Source organism: Numenius arquata, chromosome 19 (genome assembly GCF_964106895.1).
Source record: "Numenius arquata chromosome 19, bNumArq3.hap1.1, whole genome shotgun sequence".
In the NCBI taxonomy this organism is placed as follows: domain Eukaryota; kingdom Metazoa; phylum Chordata; class Aves; order Charadriiformes; family Scolopacidae; genus Numenius; species Numenius arquata.
Window position 1 is genome coordinate 6,886,994 of NC_133594.1, and position 20,045 is coordinate 6,907,038.

The following is a 20,045-nucleotide window of genomic DNA, read 5'->3' on the forward strand; positions in this document are numbered from 1 at the left end:
TCCTTTGAATGGATGCAGTGGGATTCCTCACTGGGCATTCAGTTCCCCTGTATTTGCTAATTTGCTCTTCCTTGAGTTTGCTTCCGTTGGGGTCTATACTGGCCCAAGTGTTCTTCTATGTCTGTAGGCTGTTCTGACACTTTATTATCAGGAATATAAAAATGTCTTGTGACTGTGATGTGCGTTCACATCAATGTTATAGTTCAGCTTTAATTCTCTTGCTGTAGCAATTATATTCAGACCATGAAAGCTTCATTAGTTCATTTTGATTGAAGAGTGATATGGTCCCCAGCAATCCTTATGCAAATTGATGACTCATTTCTATCTTTAGAGTTGAATTTAAACATCTATAAAATTTTAGACTTAGGCAAGTAATTGCATTACAGTTTTGCAGGTTCTGTGAAAGATTTATTTTTTTTTTTACACTTAAGGCCGTATTTCAAACCTGTGACCTCATTCCCATAAAGCAAAGCTATTTCATTACATCATAGCTGTGCAATTTGTCTGTTGATAGCTGACATTTGCATTTATGTTGGATCCATTAAATATTTGTCTGCTTAAAAAGCTGCCAGGCATTTACATGTTAGCATGTAAATGTTAGTAAAATTTTTTTTATTATATTGGTATTCTTTTGGCCTTATTGCTGGCAGTTTTTTTGAAAGCAAATGAATTGCAGTTTTCCCTTCCATCGTCACCCTCTGCTTGGTTTCCAGAAAAAATGATGAATGATTTTTTTTTTTTTTTTTTTTTTTGCCTTTGCAGCTGCAGTATCTGATTGCCGTCTGACTTCACTAGTGATACATACGGAAATATTTCTCCAGTTAATTGGACATTATCAAATCCACAGCAGGGGACTAAGACCATATTCAGATGTAGCTGTTCTTCCTCTCTTGCAGTGGGCAGGATCTCTGAGAGCAGGCTCCACCTCCCTTTGTATAGTGATAATAGTTCACAATTTACATTGTCTAAATAAATACTTGAAGAGCTGAGTGTCCCAGACCCGCTGCCATTGGCTTTGCTTTGAAGCACTGTGGATTCCATGCTGCTCCAATTAAAGTTAGATTTCAGATAAGTTGGATGAGACTTTTATGAATCCTTTGAGATGGGAAAGGCTCAACGTACATTTGAAATACTACAATGTGTCAGTCTCTTACAAGGTGCCTGTCTGCAGACTTCATATAAATGTTGAATATTTTAGCTTAATATTTATTATCTTTAGCAACGGCCAACTGTCTTTGAATCCTACTGAATTTCAGCACTAACTTCCCCTGCTGAAACGGGTTAAAACACATCTTTGATCACCCTGTAACTTTAAGTTGCCTTTTTTTCCCTTCCCTGAACCTCTTCTGTCACCTCTCTTTTGCCAGCAAGTCTTGTGAAAGCAGCATCCCTTGTGATTCACATCAACTGACTGTCTGGCACCAGGGACTGAGGCGGTGCTGGGGGGGACCCCTCCCACGGGGAGTGGGATGGAGACAGTGTCCAAACCCCCCTGCGCTGGACCACACGTTCCTCAGCGGGAGGATGCTCCGTGAACGGGATTGAGAAAACCTTCCTCTGAGAACGCTGGAGAGGGTAGCACCAAGATTAATAGTAATGTTTTCTTGGCACTGTAAGCCCTGGAGCTGCAGAGTTAAATTCCTTACTCACGCTTACCCCCTTGGTAACACCTCCATGCCACTGATTATTCATTTTAAAAACAAAAACAACAAAGGGATAATTGCCCAAACTTTGTAAAATGGCTATTTTTGCACATTCAGCCTCAGATGGCGTTTGACCCTTAATACAGATGGTTTCACTTAATGTATTTTGTTTAAACAATCCCTGTTCCTGGAAGTGGTTTCAGAATAGGCTGTTCCTCATTGCTGTTCGTGTTTGCTTTTTCTTATGATATTATAAGAAGCTTGAAGAGAGCGGATTCAGAAAAGGGCAATAATCAGTGTTAACAGGCATTTGTAGAAGCCTTTGTATTTTCCAATTAAGGTATTCAACTTTGTTGACTCCTCACAGCTTTCAAGACTGAAGTGGTTTGGAGCACTTTTGTCGTTAGACTATAGAGCTCACTACCAGTCTGTCTTACAGACCTCGGGGAGTCCCAGAATATTTATGTGGAACAGTCTGTCACCCGAAATACCTGTTTTCCCCCATGGAATAAGCTTCTTGGTGCTCCAATGCATGAAAACCTTCTCTTTCTCTTGGATATAAACGAAGCCTTTCTGTGTGAGGGGGGAAAAAAATTGTCTGTTATCCTTGGATCTAGCTCCTTTTCATGTCTGTTATAATTCCTGCGTGTGCAGGCTCTTCGCAAATTGTGCAGGATGTGTTGTTGATACTGAGCACACCCTGGGCGAGCTGAGAAAAGCCCGCATGGAGTTCAATGTCAGGAGCCTTTACATCCTGCCCTCTGTAGCCAAGCTGCCGCCAGGCAGCCCCACCGCATGGAAAGAATGCGAGTGCCCTCGAAGTACATGAGAAATGTGTTTTATAAACTGGAAGTTGGTGTATTGGGTGTGTTACCCAATGTTTCACGTTCGTATAGTACCTTCCAGCAGTGGATCTCGAGGCTGGGACCTGAGTTGTAGTGAGCTTGTCCAGAAGCCAAGTGGCTTGAATATCTTTTATGTCTGGAAAAAAAGGAGGCACAAATCGGGTAATTGGTTTATCTGCAATTATAAGAGAAATCTAAAGAAGAGTTGGAAATAAAACTGTGGCATGTCTGTTCCTAGAGCATATGAATAAGCTGAATGGTTAAGCTTCCCTTAATTTATTTATTTTTTTCCCTAAAATTATTTTAATCTTAAAATCCAGACTCTGTTTGAGGGGTTGACAGTGTAAGCAAAAGTGAACCAAGCTATTATCAGCTCTTTCCAAACCAATAACCTGCTAATCCCCCCGCTGACATTGTGACAGCCTTTATATAACACTTCAGGTACAATTAAAAAATGAGAGATCACATAGTCTGTGGGCTTTTTCCTCTGTGCTTTTTCTTGATCTTATAAATGGTATTTACCTCTTCAGTATCTTCCGTTTCCCGTACAACATGGAGTGATGCATTGGCTTCATCATCCCGCCCTTGACTCCAGGGCTGCTGGAGATTTCTAGTCCTGCTTCTTTCTCCAAAGCTTCCTCTGCTTTGAGATTAACTTTAAAATAGGTTCTCCTGGCAATGCAAGTGCAGTGCGTGGTGGAGGGGAGGGATTAGGGGAACACAGCAGCTCTTTCTCCCTGTGAAAATCCTCTGGCCGCGTTCCAGGCGCGGGACTTGCAAAGAGTGAGCTGAACCAAGAGAAGGGAGGGAACTGGGACGTGTGGCCCAACAGAAACCAGTTGGCTTTCGCTCTGGGCTTCCCCACCTCTTGCTGGTTCAAGACAGAGCCTTCCTTCTCCTTTAGCGATACGTGTTCTAGGCTGCTTTTGTTTGTTCACTTACTTTGTAGGCTTTATTCTTGTAATAACTCGATATAACGTATCTGACTTGGCTGAGCAGGCAGAGGAACTTGCACAAGGGAGTCTTGAATACACCATGCACTAGTGAAGTTAAATGTGCTTTCTGCACTACATTTCAGGTATCATCCAGGTAAAACCAAATTTTTATAACAGGTATGGTCTGGTAAAGTCGAACTAAGGAGTGTCAAATGAAAGAGTATTCTGCCTGGGCAATACATGGTATTTTCCATTCCTCTTGCAACATGTTGGGAGAGAGATGCAATTTCAGAAAGCGTTGGTATTGTTTATTTTTACTGGGAGTGTTGCATGACTTTTCCTTCACGGAGAAAGCAAGAACAAGATAATACAGTAAGAGCTTGTGCTAGAGGCTCACAATCTGTGGAAATAACATAGAGCGTACCTGACTTAACGTATTGCTGACATGAGACCTCAATATGGACTGGAACTCAACGAGAACTAGGAAAAGCTGTGAATTTAATTACAGGGTGGTGGTACCTTCTGCCTGGAACTTTGTGGAACACCCTCAGAATCAGTAGAGGCTTACAGAGGAGCTACAGAGGAACTTAGTCCGGAAAGGGTTTCTCACAAATCTGTGTTTTCGGAGCACATTGTCTCTGTTGCAGCACTGCTGTGTACCTGAGCATCCATCAGCTATCCAGGAATTCGAGGCATTGCCTTCCTACACTGAGGCTGGAGCCCGGCCAGTTACTCAAGGCTGGCTGAAGAACTTCCAGTTCAGGTGGGAGCAGGTCTCCCAGCACTGAACGACTCTGGTCTATTTGATCGTCTCTGAACGATTAATGAAATGCATCTATATCTGCTCCACTCCTACGTTCACATTTATGCCTTTTGGATTTGTTTGTAGATCTTTCAGTGGGAAAGGTCGGTAAGATTAAGCTGTCCATACAACTCATTACTTGCCAGTACAAATTATTTTCTCCGTATTTTGAATTAAGAAACCGCTCTCCTGGCCCCTTTATGATGCCAACACTATTATTTGTATGAATGTGTAGTGAGGAGAGTTGTCATGTTCTTGAACTGGGTCACCACATGGTTGTGAGGGAGACGATGGGGAAGGTGGGACTGAGGTGCTCTGGATTTAGACGGGGTTAACTGGCTGAGGACCCTCACTCCGTCTCACCAACTAATCTCCATGTTTGCCTGTAGCACTTTTCTGCTCCCTGCCCTTGTGCTCCGTTGTGCAAATTTTCAGAGCAGTGGCAGATGTTTGACTTTGTGTATTTTCAGTCATTTGTGCAGGTCTTCAACATCTACTTCTGTCCCTGTGAAGAGCGAGGTGACTCAGCTGCGCCTGAAAGGAAAGATGTGGCAGCCACAGGGCAGCGTGGAGCAGGGCCGACGGCTTACAGGGTGCCGACTGTTGCTATTCATTTATAGTTCCGCGCTTTTCTTTATTTTCTGTCTGGTATGCGGGCAGACAGAATCGACAATCTTTATTCACGCCAACAGCTGTAAACCTCAGACCACATGTAATGTATCTGCTGTGTGACTGGCTCTGATTAGCGATGGGCAGGTAGGGGAGAGGGAATGAATAGAAAGGAACTTTGCATTTCTCAAAATACACGGAGGGGCAGACTCTGGGGTTACCGGAGATCAGTAGCACTGATTTATTTTTTACACCTTCCTTCTTTATCTTCCCTCTTTGGCCTGGAAAGACAGAAAATGTGAAGGTATTCTACGGTCTCATGCCATTTTCTAAATCTAAATGCAAATATGACAAGCATTAGACCCTACGCATACCAAGGAAACTCATCCCGAAAGGACTTAATTTAAGAAACTTTGCCCTGATGAATTCGGAATCAAGCTTTTCCTTTCTTTTCCTTTGTCTTAATGGTGCAACCTAGAGGGAATGTTACCTAGCCTTAAAAAAAAAAAAAAAAAAATCAAATTAAAATGCTTCTTTCAATGTGGTTTTCTGTTTGGTAATTGAGACGCAGTGTTTTAAACCCTTGTGACAGTTTAGTACTAGGTCTAGCACTTGAACTGCATCCGTCTACGCTCAGCAGTGCATGAGTAAAATGGATACCTCCTCCCGCATCCTTGCTCCAGTTGGACCAGCACAGAGGGGTGTGTGTGTATATATATATATATATATATATCTTTACATTTGCCTTGATTCACAGTGGAATAGCTTATTTCAGTCTGAAGTTTCTGCCTGTTGGCCCCAGTCTTCACAAGAGAAAATACTGGTCCTGCCTTTACGTCATAGTCCCAGCAGGACTCTTAAAGCTTCTTATATTGTGTCCTGACAACAAAATAAAATGCCGAACTGTTTGGAGGGAACCATTGCTGCAGGCAGTTCTAATTAACTGGAAGCTTTTCCTTTCTGGGAGCGTATATTTAATTTCTTATACTGGGAATAATAAGCAATAAGTGCTGTGGAGCACCAGGCACTTCACCTGCGTATCTGAGGGAGGCTGAGAGTAGATGTTGAGGGTGGATAAATACTGTAATTTAAATCAAGTGATTTTAGATGTTTTTATATAGCAACTTCTACACTTATATAAATGCTTTTTTATTTATATAGTTACAAAGGGCTTCTACTTTCTCAAAATTGTATGTACTGTGGATGAATTAGCAAAGTCTTGAATTCCTGATTGGAAGGCACTGGTTTTTGGCTTTTTTTTTTTTTTGTTTGGGTTTGGGGTTTTTTGTTTGTTTGTTTGTTTTAATAAAAATAAATACACTTATTACAGTGTCAGGAAATGTGTATGCTGTGATCCTGCAAAGGTTTCTGTCCATTGATACCGATACTGTTCAAAAGCATAACTGTTGAGGATTAGATCCCTAGAGAAAAATGATCTTTGCAATTGAATTTATCCTCATCTCCTGTTGCTGTGTTACTTGAAATTTTCTGCATTTCAGCAAATGATGGTAATTTTTTGCTGAATTCAGTGCTGAAACAGTTTAGGTGAGCGAGGACTAGAGGAGCGGCGTGTGGCTGGGTAGGGAGCCCTGGCTTGCCCCGAAATAGCTGGGAAAATGTTAATATTGCTGTGAGACCTCTGCGTGATGGGCTTTGAGGCGAAGGGGTTGAATTGCTGCTAGGTTCGGTGGATTATTTGTTTATTGATGGATTGTTATTTGTGTCTGCTATGCGTGGGTTTTTTTCTGTTGCTTTTCAAGTTCTTTGGTGGTTCCTGTCTCCGTGGCAGCCCCAGGTATGCTGGACACGCTCATGGAGCTGTGCCCCGGGTTAAACTCTCCACTTGGGAGAGAAAAAGCAGCCCAACTGCATCGGCTGGGAGGGGAGAGCGAGGGGAAGAAGAAAAGACGTTTCGACTGTTCCAGTAATATTATTCCAATAGTTGATGCACAAAAGCTTTGGCATACTGGCCAGCGTGAAGGTGCTCAGCACAGGTGCACGTCCCTGAAATGGGGAGAACAAGGACCAGAGGTGGGTAAGGACTCAGTGTCTCCAGGCGCTTCAGCTGGGGTGGGATGGGGCTGGAGAAACCTCGATGCCTCCTCCTCCGGCTTCCTCCTAATCCCTGCTGGGTCTAATGCAGCAGTGCTTCAGTAATACTTGTTTTCTTTTCTTCTTCTCCCCTTCCACCCCCTCCCCACGTGTAATTCGATCGCTTAGGCCTGGTCTTCTGCTTTGGCAGATTTTTCAGCTCTTGAATGGAAGGAATTAACCACTTAGTTACTGCCGGGACTAAAACACGTTTTACTGGTCCTCCTGGCTCTTCCTGCGGACGTGCTCGGAATTACACAAGATAACCCAGGAAGTCATTGCCTTTGAGCTCCCCGTTTTAACCTCTTGTTTTAACTTTACTTTTTTCAGCTGCATTTCCTTGCCTTTTCATTTAAAAGAAACACGGAAATGCTCCCACTCAAGATCTGAGTCAGTATTTGGCAAAGAAACTTCCCTAAAATTCATTTTCTGATACTTTCCAAGTATGAATCGTTTCTGGTTATGTCCTGGCTGTGTGTAAACCCTCTCTGCTCTGGGCTGGCAGAAAATACTGAACTTCAGTAGGATCCCTAAACTGATGTGACTCTACGTATCGCACAAAAGCTCTCGGTCCCTCCTCCCTCTTTCGCAACTTTAATAAACTGCCCGGACAATGGAAGTTTAAGTAAATACAGTGAGTAGGAGTTTGTGTGATTTTTGTGTCTTTAAGGTAAGCTGCTATTTTTTTTTCAGATCTGGAAAGTGCAAGATGCCTCTTACTTTTTCTTTGCCTGCAGATGTTTCAAAAGGCCTTTAATGGAAGACACCCAAAACTTTTTCAGTGATTTGTAAAGAGCCCCTTTGGACTTGGATTTAACCTTGCAGGCTTCAAACACTAATACCCCAGGCGATTCCCTGTGGAGCTCACAACCCATCTTCCTTATTTCACAGCTGAATCAGACCACCACTGCAGGAATTTAGTAGTACTCTCTGCCTTGTTACCACCTTGAAAAGAAGGATTCTGCCCTGTTGCTTGAAAGGAATTTCAAATAGCTGGACATCCCCTCTCTGCAATCCCACCGCTTCTCAGTCACCTCCTTCCCTCATGAAAATTGCAAATAACAAACATCTGTTAAATCATGGAGGAAAAAAAACCCAACAAATGCACATGCTGTATTGCAAAATCCTTTGTTTTTCTGCTGGTGCGTACAGTGGACTTTTTGTAACCTGGCTTTTTTTTTTTTTTTTAAGAAAAAAGTTTCTTCCTGTGTGAGTGGGATTTGCTAAGTCCAAGTGCCAGAAGTGTTAATATTTCATTGTGTGTGCAGAGATCTATCAGTGCTCTTGCAGGGCCTCTCACGCTGGGCTAGATGGTTTCTGAAGGAAGGAAAACACTCTTTGCCCTCAGGTGTTAACTAGCCTTTGTTCAAATTCGTGTGTGGGCTTTCTTTTTATTTACAATAATGCCTATTGTAGAGCGGTCAGATTAGTAGCAAGAGGCTTTTGTTTTTAACATGCTATTTTAACTAGCTGTTGTAAACTTGTCAGCTGAATTTTGAGAAGAGCTTCAATAGAAAGGTAGAATACTGGTCTCTATAAAAATGTTTTATACATGAACTGGAAAAGGAAAGTCAGAGATGCCTGCATAAAAAGGTGGAATAAAACAGACAATGGCAGCACCGGTGAAGTGGCTCTGAGGTAGGGCAGTGCTGGAGAACCTCGGGTGACCTTACCCAGATGACTGAAGGCACGAAGGTTCATCTCAGCCAGGAATCTGGACAGAGCAGTAAAACCACCTGAGCCCTGTTTGCCTGGGTACACATTGCTAATGACAGTGGTGTCACTGAGCCCTAGTGATCACCAAATTAGTGGTGATCCTGCAGTATTGTGGTCACTTGGGCTTTCTCCTTCGGTGCTTGAACAAACTTGGAAAGTTTTGCTGGGCTGATGTAGTCATTCGATGTACAAACACCAACAAGGACTTTTCTCACCCTCTGCCTGTTAGGTGGCAGGTACCAGTAATAAATCACGAACGTAATCACCTTTGTGGTAGTGCTGTCATTGCCAGGTAAGCGGAGAACAGTCGGAGTATCCTGGAAGGCTTGTTTTCACTTGTTTGGAGTAGTTGCAAGTTGTCGATGAACAATTAATGAGACTGAGAGGGGATTGACTCAAGAGACAGGTGTTTGAATCTGAGGTGGCTTTTAAAGGGCTGGGTGTGGGATGTGGGCTCAGCTCCGACCCTGCTGATCTTGGGCTCACCTTCTTTCTTTGACATGCCATGGTGAAGTTCTCATGACTTATCGTGCATCACCCACTGAGGGTGTATTCATTGCAAACAGTTTTGGAGACTCCACCAGACAGTGGTTTGTGCTACACATGCCAAGAAGGAAGAGTTTAGTAGCCAGGATTTTAAAGCTGCTAGTCCTCTCTGTCTAATACACGCCGGTATCTTCCAAAAAGCTTGGCACATTGTATCTAAGAGTGGATGGAGGCATTTAATGGTGGAGGATGTGAAAACCTAAAGGAAAACTGGAATCTGTCAGACAAAGCTGGACCAGCCCCCAGGAAAACAGGAAAATACTGTGTTTGCTGTCGGATCAAAGCCCAGCTTTGCTACAGCTGTGTCTATAGCACATGCTGTGGTCATTCATGGATTTCAACATAGACTGCTTTGATCATTTTCATACACACATATATTTTTAATCAGGTAATGGTGTTAGAATGTGTTATTTCACAATGTGAAAGATGTCATCAGAAGAGAGCTGTGTGGTGTGGCAGTCCTCTGTGGCATGGACCTATTTTTAAGCATAAAGACAGTGACTTGTGAATGCCCAAAATCACGTGTAACCTTAGCATTTACTAAGAAAAATGCATCTTACAATTGATGTGATTTTACTTCTCATTGGTCTATACATCCAGAGACAACAAAGTGCTTCGCTACCTGTATGGGGTTACTCTTTATAACCTGTGGGGAAATTCTCAGCTGCATTTATAGAAGAGCAAGGTAAGGCACAGGTACCTCATAACTGCATGCAAGAATCTGCTCTTTTTCTTACTTCTTTGCTTTAACCACTATTTTTTTGCTGCTTCTGTTTCAAGTGATGTTTTCCATCCCAAAACAGCTGAACATGCCTATCAAAAAATGTCCAGTGTTTCGGGCTTCAAACTCTTGTTACCTTTCCATGTTTCAGAAGAGGATTTTAAAATAAAATTAAGCTCTACTTTTAGATGGGTGATGAGCTCTCAAGCTGGTTTTAATGGTATCGCAACAAAATTCACTCCAGCTGCTAACATCATGGGATGATGCCAAAACTCATTTTCTGCTCATGGAGTCCGGTCCTTTCGCTGCCACTGTCATGCGTGTGTGTGATAGTTCCCTTTTGTAAAAACTGGTCCTCAAATTCAGTTGGCTTTAAGAAAGTAAAGAGCTGTCTGCTAGAAGAAGCTCAAATCTGAAGGCAGTTGGCTAAATAGGTTTGTGCTGTTGTATGAGCCTGAACAATAAAGGCTAATGGATGCTGGATTGCATTAGCGAGAGCAGAGCCAGCAGGTCGAAGGAAGTGATTATTTCCCTTTTTTTGGCACTTGTGAAGCCACATCTGGAGCAGGGCGTCCAGCCTCTCCTTCCCCCAGAGCAGACACCGGGGGGAGTCTGGCGGGGGGCTGGAGGAGGGGGTGCCCCCTGGGCCGAGGGGGCTGCCTTCGCCCCATCGGGAAGAGAGGACTGGAGGTGTCCCAGTGCGCTCGGAACCACCCAACTGGTGACCAGAGAGACTCCTCTCTCTGAGGTGCATAGCAAATGCTGGAGAAGCAACACTTACAACTTGCAGTGAGGCAAATCTGGGTAGAGATAAGAGGATAAAAAATGTTTCATGCTGCCCGGCAGACTCAGTTAAAGTTTAGCTGCAAAAAGCCTGGAACAACCTGATCGGGATAGATAGTCGTCCTCTGAGCAGGAGGCTGAGCTGGAGATCTTCTGAGTCTGCTCCCAAGCAAAATTGTTTTGCTGTTCTGCAACAGAGAGCCTGACTTGAAGGTTGCATCAGTCACTCTGTAGCCCAAAAGTCTGCACGCTTTTCATGTCTGATTTTATTCTGAAATGTGTATATGACAAACAAAACATGAAAGGGATTAATAGATGTCAGCCATAAGAGTAGCAGGATTTGTGTGACGCTGCCAATATGGCTTTTATTTCTCTATCACCAGCTAATTTCATGACATGCAGGAAAGGCAGAAGGTATTTGCTCTGAAGTATTTACAGCCTAGTTTGCTATGACACAAGAGAGGAAACGGTGAAGGATGAAGTTTGTAGCAGAGGGACCACACAAGCTTGTCTGTGTGGAAACATAAAGGGAATAATTTATCTACAGAGGAAGTTATCCCAGGATAGCTCTTTGTGCTTAACTCCTCAAGTGGACGCCTTTCTCCTAGAGTGAGGTTCTTCTGCAAGCGGGTTAATTTAATTTTAGATGAGGCATTCTTCTTCTGGAATAAGAACCCCAGGAGTTCATCAGGAATGTAATCCGCATTAATTCTGCCGGCGCTCATTGTATTAACTGTAATTGTAATGGCTGGGTGGTGCTCATGGGGGGCAGCCTTTGTACTGCCGGGGAATGCCATGGGGATTCTGCATTCCTGCAGCTGCAGCTGGAGAAGCGGGATAAGGATGCTCCTCACATGGAAAAGAAGTTGCGTGCAAGATGCCTGGGCTGCTCTTACAGTGTTACTTCATCCCAGTTCCCTAAACATGACACTGGGCCTAAACACGTGATGATGGAGCTCCTCCTGTGATTTATATAACCTTTCTCCTTCAAATCTGCTTTTAACTCCTCTTTTTTTTTTTCTTCTTCTTTTTTTTTTTTTAATTTTTTTTTATTCCCCCTTCTCTCCAGTGCAGTTCTGCACAAGTTCTCTTTTGCAGTCTCATCTGAAGTTGGGTGGGTGGGGAACAAGTAGATAGGTGTTGAAACTCTTATGCTTCCATAAAATAGAAATTCTCCTCCAGAAGTGGAGGGGAGGAAGGGAGAGCATGGGGAGGAATGCATCATTTTCTTTTTAATGTACATGCAGGCTGCCAGAGGTGGGGGATTGGGTCTGTAGCCTCGGCTCTTCTCTGGACTGTTTAAGTTGAGGAAATGTTTAAGTTCTCTCCAAGTTTCCTACTTCATAGAGATATCCATGTTCATCTGCTCTGATAAAAAGAGTGAAACCACTTTGAACATCACACGGTCCTTGCTGTGATTATTTCTCTGCTAGAAATGATGTGGCTTGTGGTAGTTAAAAAAAAAATGCAAATGCTATTATTGCAGTTCAGTGTGGGTCGAGAGACCAAGGATTTCTTTTCAAGCTGTCTTTCAGGCGTACACCCCATGGATCAGAAGTCTGAGGCAAAGTAACACTGTAAAATAATGTTTAAAGAGTCTGAGCAATGTTTGCTGTTTCGCAGGCATGGTCCTCAGATGCTGGAAGCATGCAGAGTTTCCCCTAAAGCATTAAATGTTTGAAAACGTTGGAGGGCAAAAGAGTGCTAGCTAGTCAGTAACCTTGCCAAAATAAACTGTCAGATCTGGAGGGAAGTTTTCAGGAACAAAAATGAATATTTGCTCCTTTGTTGATCCTGTGTGTGACACACCAAGAGCTCCACGCGTTGCAGCAGAGTTTGTGGGCTCGGCTTCCCAGGCCGTTTCCCCCAGCCTCTTGATTTTGCACCCCTGATGAGCTCTGCTCCCTTGAGCACCTCTAGCTCTGAGCAGCAAAAGCACCCTGAGATTGGGGAAATAAAAGGGGATTTTTGAGTGGAAAAACCCGCAATCGTATACACACACCTGATTTTCTATCTCCTTTATAAAGATATCTAGAGAGAATGTATATGCATATAGAATATAAGTATATGTAACAAAAGTGGTGGTTGTTTTAGAAAGGAAACATACAATAATGCTCAAAAGGAAAGTATCAAAACTGGAGAGCAGTAATTAACATGTTGCCTTGAGAAACCTGCAAGGGAAATGCACGTTTTGTAGGGGAAAAGAATAGTAGGTAGCGGGAGAGTGAAAACTTTTGGTTCCCTGTAAGTGCATCAGCTGAGATTTGAGTCCCTTTGCCTGCCTGTAATCATCACAGAGATGCTTTGGCTGTGTCTTCTGGGAAGGACCTCCAGCTCCCCTGCAGCTTTTGTGCTGGTTTAGGAATGGGCATCACTCTCTGTTTGCTTCTCCCTGTTACAGTTCCCTTAATCCCCTGTGAAACGACACACTTTTAAGACTTTAATTCACTTGGTTGCACAGAGCCGTGCACAAAGCACCCAGAGCAGCAGCGTTACTCCTCAATCCTGCCTTTCCCCCACCCCTCCCCAAACCCAGGAGGGCTCTCCCCCCAAAAAAAAACCCCAAACTTGTTGCTTTTCAGCCTGGCGCTGGGAGAGGGTGCAGGCAGGGTGCAGGCAGGAGGAGGGTTAAGGAGCGAGGGCGTTTCTCGCCTGCCTGATGTCATGGAGGACGGCAGCGGCTGAAGGGGGCCCTTTGTTGGCAGTGGAGCCCCAGCAGCCCTGCCTGCACCCAGCGCCCGGTGGCGGGCGGGCAGCTGCCGCTAACGGGGAGCAGCACGGGCTCCCCAACTCGGTTGGCTTTGCTTTCTTCTTCCTCCTTTTTTTCCCCCCCCTTCCCCTCCCCCCCCCCCCCCCCTCCTGTCTCCCGCCAAAAGAGTTGGGAAGGAGGGAAAGATGGCTGGAGTTAACTCCCCGGGAGAGGAGATGCGGGGCCCCAGGATTTTCCGCCTCTCGGGCTCGCCCTTGTAATGGTTTTCAGAGTGCTGGATTTCTTAGACTTTCCCTGGATACTTTGTCTTAGACTTTCCCTGGATGTTTTGTTTAAGACTTTCGTTGGATATTTTGTTTAAAGACTTTTTCCTGGATATTTTGTTTAAAGACTTTTCCCTGGATATTTTGGTTTAGACTCTTACCGGAGTTGTTTTTAAAGACTTCTTTTTTTTTTAAAGACTTTTACCGGATAATTCAACAGTGCGAGAAGAAGCTGAAAAGTGAGAAAAGGTGGGGGGGAAGGGAAACCAGACAGCCGAAGCCAAACTCTAACAAATGAAAATGTTGGAGATTTGCTTGAAATTGGTGGGTTGCAAATCGAAGAAAGGGCTTTCCTCTTCCTCCAGCTGCTACCTGGAAGGTGAGTACCCAAAGGGGATGGGGTCGGACCGTGCCCCCCGGGAGCGCAGCAGCCGGGACCCCGGCTGCTGCGCTCCTGGGGGGCACGGTCCAACCCCTCCTCCATCCTAGACACGAGTTTTATCTGTTCTTTGCCAGTTTTTCCCAGGTTTGGGGAGATATTTGGTCCTGGCCAGCTTTAGGCTAGGCTTTTGCACGCGGGGGGCAAGGGAACCGAGTGGTGTAAGCGGCATCCAGACCCCAGGTGACTTTCATTAACTGCAGTATACAAAGGGAGCGCGGCTCTACCATTTATGGTTGTAAAATGTCAAGTGATCTTACTGCCGAGCCCATAAACAAAGCCCTATCTTCAGGCCTCGGCTTTATTTTTTTTTTTTTTTTTTTTTTTTTTTTCCCCGGAAAAGGATCTCCCTTATTTTGGATGTGAGAAGAGGTTGGTAAATCCAACTTCAGGCTCAGGAAGAAAATTTAGATGAGTCCATCAGTAAAATATTTTCAGCATGCGTTAATACGTAATCTCTTAGTTCATGTTGGTTATCCCCATGTAAGTTTGCTTGCCGCAGGCACTCATTTCACTCAATTTTCTTGTGTGATTGCTTTTAAAAAAGGTGATTTTTGACGCACAGCCATGGTTGTTTGTAGGCGCTGAGATATTAAACATATGGACTCGAGTAGTTCGGATTGAAAGCCTGGGGAACAGAGGCACTGTGCCGGGCAGGGGGACTTTGGGCTGAGGTTTTGCTTGGTGTGACCTTGAGCAAGTTCTTCACCCCGTTGTGGCTTCGTACCCCATCTGTGGAGCAGCTTTATGGGTCCCCCCACGCGGCCTCAGCCCCTTCTCAGCACTAGCGGGACTGTGTCCATCCCACTGGGGCGGTCCGGGCTTCTCCAACTTCTTTTGTGTTGCTGGATGTTGCTTCAGTAAAAATAATCCGCATGCCAGGAGGACTGTGCGAACTCGTCAAATCAGAGGCACGAAAGGCAGCAGCTGATTTCCTGGGGCCTATCGCAAGTTGCTGTTGCTCAACTCTCGAATATTCAGTGGAGAAATGGTCCTCGGAAATTCATGGGTTAGGAACCTCAAAATCTACAAATGGCTTCTCGTGGCAAACCCATGTGAAGAAATTTCAGACCAAGAGCCTGTACTCATCAGATGCATTTAGTGGCTCTGAAGGATTTTCTGTTGTTTAAAATCAAAGAGCAGCTTCCAGAGGACTTTTTTTTTTATTTATTTGAAGTTTCAAAAACTTAATTGTGGGCGGATGCGTACGAGTAGTTTCGATCTTTCCTACGTGACTGAATTCTTCGGTGTCTTTTAGGTCTATAAAACCTCTCTGTGTCCCCTGCCCCTGGTGGGCTGCGTGGTGGGGAGCAGCTCCCAGCCCCGCTGGGCCCCTCCGTTCCAGGCCGTTGGAGCTTTCAACGCAGCCCCCGGGAGAACAGGGAGAGCGTCTGGGGCCTCTCTCTCCCCTGCAGGAGTGAATGCTGGAGGATGATGTTACAAGGGTGTTACCCTGACTGTTTTTGCAAGTTTTCTCTTTTGTGTGTGTGTTCCAACCACTCCCCCCCTCCACAATTCGCAGTGCAGTTGCATAATAGGATTAGAGCATAGTTTGACTTGCGCCATATAGGCAGGATCAAGTTAAGAACATGATCGTTGGCACAATAAATACTGTGGTATTTCCACCTTCTGCTTCCCTGAGACTGTGGTTGCATATTTATTTTTTATGATGGGTTGGGAAATGGGCATTGAAACAACTTCTAAACTGTCTTTTATCAAAGTAACTCAGTCTCATTTCTCAGCTCAGCATGGAGCAAAACCAAAGCCAACATCCAAATGGCACGTTAAAGGTGAAGAGATGTGGCAACTGCTATCTTAATGCTGTAACAGCTGGTTAGGACATAGACAACCCAGGACCCACAGTAATCGACTGTAGGTCTCTTGGAAGAGAGGGTGAGAAGTGAGAATCTATACTCATCGGGAGGGGGCGGAGGGGGAACCTAAAAAGGAGGGTTTTGTATTCTTTTCTAAAGCTGAAGGTCCCCACGTGGTATTCCTAGGCAGCTTTCTTATTAAAATTATTGTGACATTGAAAGCCCTATTGAGGACTCTTCAAGAAGAGTAGTGATGGCTTGTCCCAAACCCCTGTACTCCAAGGGCACAAGTTAAAATATGCTTCTGTTATTACCCTGGAGAAGATAACAGAAGATAAAAAAATACGTATTTTTTTACATATGGATTTGTTAATTTTGATAACAAGCACTTCGGCTTGCCGTCCTACGAAGGCCAGACTGACAGATCGTGAGAAGGGTACAGGCTTGTGTCAACGGTCACAAACTGGGGACCATTGCGCCTGGGTCCCTTGGAGCAGTGTGTGACAGCCAGCCCACTCCCATGCGCGTCCCACAGCCTCCCGGAACCTTCTGAAAAGATTAAGGAGATGATGGTGATACTGTTGGAGGATTTAACTCTGCTCTTGTTATCTTAGTTGTGTGGGAAGCTGTTGAGGAGATGGTGGAGAAGCTGAAAGTTTCTTTACTATATAGTAGACTATGAAGCCTTAAACATAACTGCTTAGAGTATGAAAGGTCCATTGGTTGTGCGGAAAACCGGTTGCAGCCAGAAGGTTAGATTCAATTTTACCTAATTCAATTTCTTCTTTTGGTTTTCATGTGTTAACAGAAACACAACAGTGTTTGGTTGATGCATGGGACTGTAACAAAATCAACTCTGTTGTATTTTTAAACACACTTCTTGAAAATACTACATAGAGGTTGGGTTTGATATAAGGCTGATTTAGTCAGGCACGTGTGTAGGTGTACATGACTTTTGACCAAGTAATCAGAAATATTATTTTTTTTCCATGGTGGTCGTCTTCCAAAGACTTATGCTCTGTTAATTTGCAGGAAGGAAGATTGTTCGTAGAGTCCTCTTTGGGGTGGTGTGGGGGGATGCCAGGTGCCGCATCCCGTTGCTCTGCGCTTTGCTGTGTCTCTAGACTTGCCTGCTCACTGAAGAAGTTGGGACCTTTTCTTAACTGGATCAAAACTTTGTTTAAACTGGTTCTAATGATTACTGAGATTTCACGTGGATGCTTGAGCTGGCCATTTTTTGCCCTCGTTTCTATTCCCACCAGTAAATATTATTTTAAAATGTGAGAGAGATGAGTTTCTGTCATCTGCTTTCTCCTTTCTGCCTTTGCCAAACTGAATAATTCCTCACCCACTTCACACCAAGAAAGGGTAAAGAGTAGAAGGGAAGAGGCACAGCACGTACTGCTGCCAATCTGATCTGGAAAACAGAACGTGTCCATGTCCCAAATAGGGGCTAAAATAGTCTTGCTGCCTTTTTGGGCTTGCTGTGCCACTGAAAGGCAGAAGCCTTGTTTAAAACCTGTCAATGTTCTCTGTAAAGCTTGAAAACTGTTCCAGTAAAGTTTAAAAACTGTTTTGGGGACACTAGTAAAGTCCGTTGTTTTCCAGCTGGATTGATTTCTGTCCTGCCAGCTGTCAGATTGTCTCTATATTTTTTTCTTCTTAAGCGTGTCTTGTTACAGTTAGAGTAGAGGAGCCTGGGGAGGAGCAGCAGCCTGTAGCCATTGCCCTGGTCCTGGAGAGTCCTTTTTACATGTTTGGGCACGTATTCAGCCAGACCCAAATCTGCAGTGCCAGCAACTTGTCATGCCCCGGTGTTGCTGGGATCAGCAGCAGGTCTTGGGTCAATCCCTTAGGAAGAGCGAGTGCATCAAGACGGCGTTGCTGCCTCCCCGGAAAGAGCCTTCTGTTTGTTTCCTTTCTTCCCTGGCTATTTTCTGCTCCTCACCTCTTGGCCTCTCATCTACCATCACTCAGTAGAATTCTTGTTTTTAAATATGTTGCCGGCTTTGTAATGGCTTGCTAGTTATGTGCTTGCTCCAGCAGTTCTTGCCTGCCCCATCCTTATTAAGAAATCTGGCTGATGGTGCTTGCTTCCATTTCCCATGGGTTGTGATGGGGAAAGGATTATCGTTTCATAGGAAAAGCTGTAACTGTCTTCAGACCTAGCACTGATCATCCACAGAAGGGTTATATCCTTCCCTGAGCGCTCTGGGGCTGCTCAGTAAAACAGGGAAATATAATAGTAAATCTCAATGATTCTTGCTTGGTGCTTTCCTTTCCTGGGGCTCAGAAATGGGCAAACTTCACTACGTCTGCTCCCTTAGGAAGGAAACCAAACCAAAAATTGTAAAGGTAAAGTTTTCAGAAACACCCAGGTGTCACTGAAGTTCACTTGGTTCTAATTACTCTTTCCCCTTCCCCTCCCAGGGGTTATAATCTAAGGTCAGGCAGCAGTTTAGGAGCAGATTTGGGAATAAAATCCAAATTTCTGCCATACCCACTATTCCACTCCATACAACTACAGCTGTGATTAGCTGGCTGTGGAGAGATGATGTTTACCATGTCACTAAGGGGTTATATGGAATAAACTCAGCAAATGAACTCGAGTGGAACCTGCAGGCTAATATGAGAGTGAACTTCCTCCAAAAAAAAAACAACCACCCCTCAATGAAACCAACCAGCCAACCAAAACCCAACACCAACAAAAGCCCCAGGATGACAGAATCATCTCTTGGAGGAGTGGGAGAAGCCACATCCTCAGGGGTGCTTAGTGTTAGACAAGATAAAACTCTGCAGTTGAGTGTGAGGGCCTGTTTGTGGATGGGCAGCGCAGCGGGAGCCATGGGTGGCCTTGTTCTCTCGTGTTTGCGTTCAGCAGACTTGGTTTTCGGTATACTTAGAATGCCAGAGGATCCTGGTGGCCATGCGAGGAGGGGTGCAGCCTGCCCGTGGGACGAAGGCATCTTGCTGGGGGTGGAAATTGGGTAGCACAGCTGGAGAGTCTGGCCCAGCACAGGGGGAGCGGGTCTGGTTGGAAGAGACTTGGATCTATTTTTTCAATTCTTCATCTCTGTATCAAAATACACACTATTTAAAAAGTGATCATTTGTCCTCATGCTGTCTGTAGGAACCTGGACTTTCCAAATGCCAGCCAAGAGCAGAAGTGACAGCGATGGCCTTTGTTGCAGAAGGTTGTACGGCCTGTGCTGAGGAGTGGGTGACAAGAGAGACTCAGCATGATCTCACTGAAGGGATGAGTCTGAAATAAAACATGAAACCTTCCTTCTTTTTGGAAAGATCTGGTTTAGAGATTTTTTTTCTTTAGTTTTAAAAAAAATCCCTATTCCATCAGGCACAGGGAATCCACGAGGGCCACAGAGGAAATACTGGGACAGAGAGGCAGCTGCTCCATCGTATTGTGCTCAGAGTTGGGAACATTTGGATGTATTAAATCTGCATAGCTACTCTGCCATTTATCATCATTTCTTCCAGGGGAAAAGAAGAGTATAGGGAATGTAGGGAAAGGAGAAGCTTTAGATAGCATGTGCTGTACCTTCAAAGAGATTATTTAGATGTGTTCTGCGCTCCCTTGCTCTAGAAACCTCATGGAAAAAAAATGCCAGCACAGTTTGTAAGACCACAGGATGTTTGTTTTGTAGGGAGACAGGAGGTCTCTTCCTTCCCTCGGGACAGCCCCGCAGTCAGCTGTGGACGAGCCGAGTGTAATTCTGTGCTTCTGCCTGTTTTCCAGCCCTTCCCTTAAATTACTGAGGAAATTTGCTTGCGTTGGTCTAGACCAGTTGTTCATATCTGAGAACTTCTTACACAGGCCCTAATGATGATTCATGACTTCGTATAAATGGTAATTAGCAAGAGATAGTTACGCTTATGAAACCTTTTGGTGTGCAAAAATAAGTTATCTCCTGGTAAAAACTTAATTTTAAGGGGGAAATAAGGACATTCTTATGGCTAATGCCTCAAAATAAAAGCTGCTGTTGTCTTATTTCAAAGTCCGCTCTGCTTTAAGAGTCGTCATTTAGTTGGTATTAGTGGAGAACTGAATTACAGCATTGCCTTGGGACTCCTCCCAGGAATCCAGGTGTCATCTGGAGCACGCTGTGATCA

General features: G+C 44.4%; 1 protein-coding gene across 2 annotated transcripts in view; it reads left to right on the top strand.

The window, feature by feature from the left end:
- Window positions 1–20,045, top strand: part of ABL1 (ABL proto-oncogene 1, non-receptor tyrosine kinase) — an 82,448-nt gene that overhangs the window by 34,322 nt on the left and 28,081 nt on the right. Inside the window, exon 1 of one of the 2 annotated variants that reach the window (XM_074161086.1) lies at window positions 13,965–14,043. The exons of the other annotated variant lie outside the window; for it this stretch is intronic. Coding sequence (XP_074017187.1) covers window positions 13,965–14,043 — 79 coding nt within the window. Of the gene's footprint in view, window positions 1–13,964; window positions 14,044–20,045 lie in introns of those variants that run through there. 2 annotated transcript variants of the gene reach the window in all.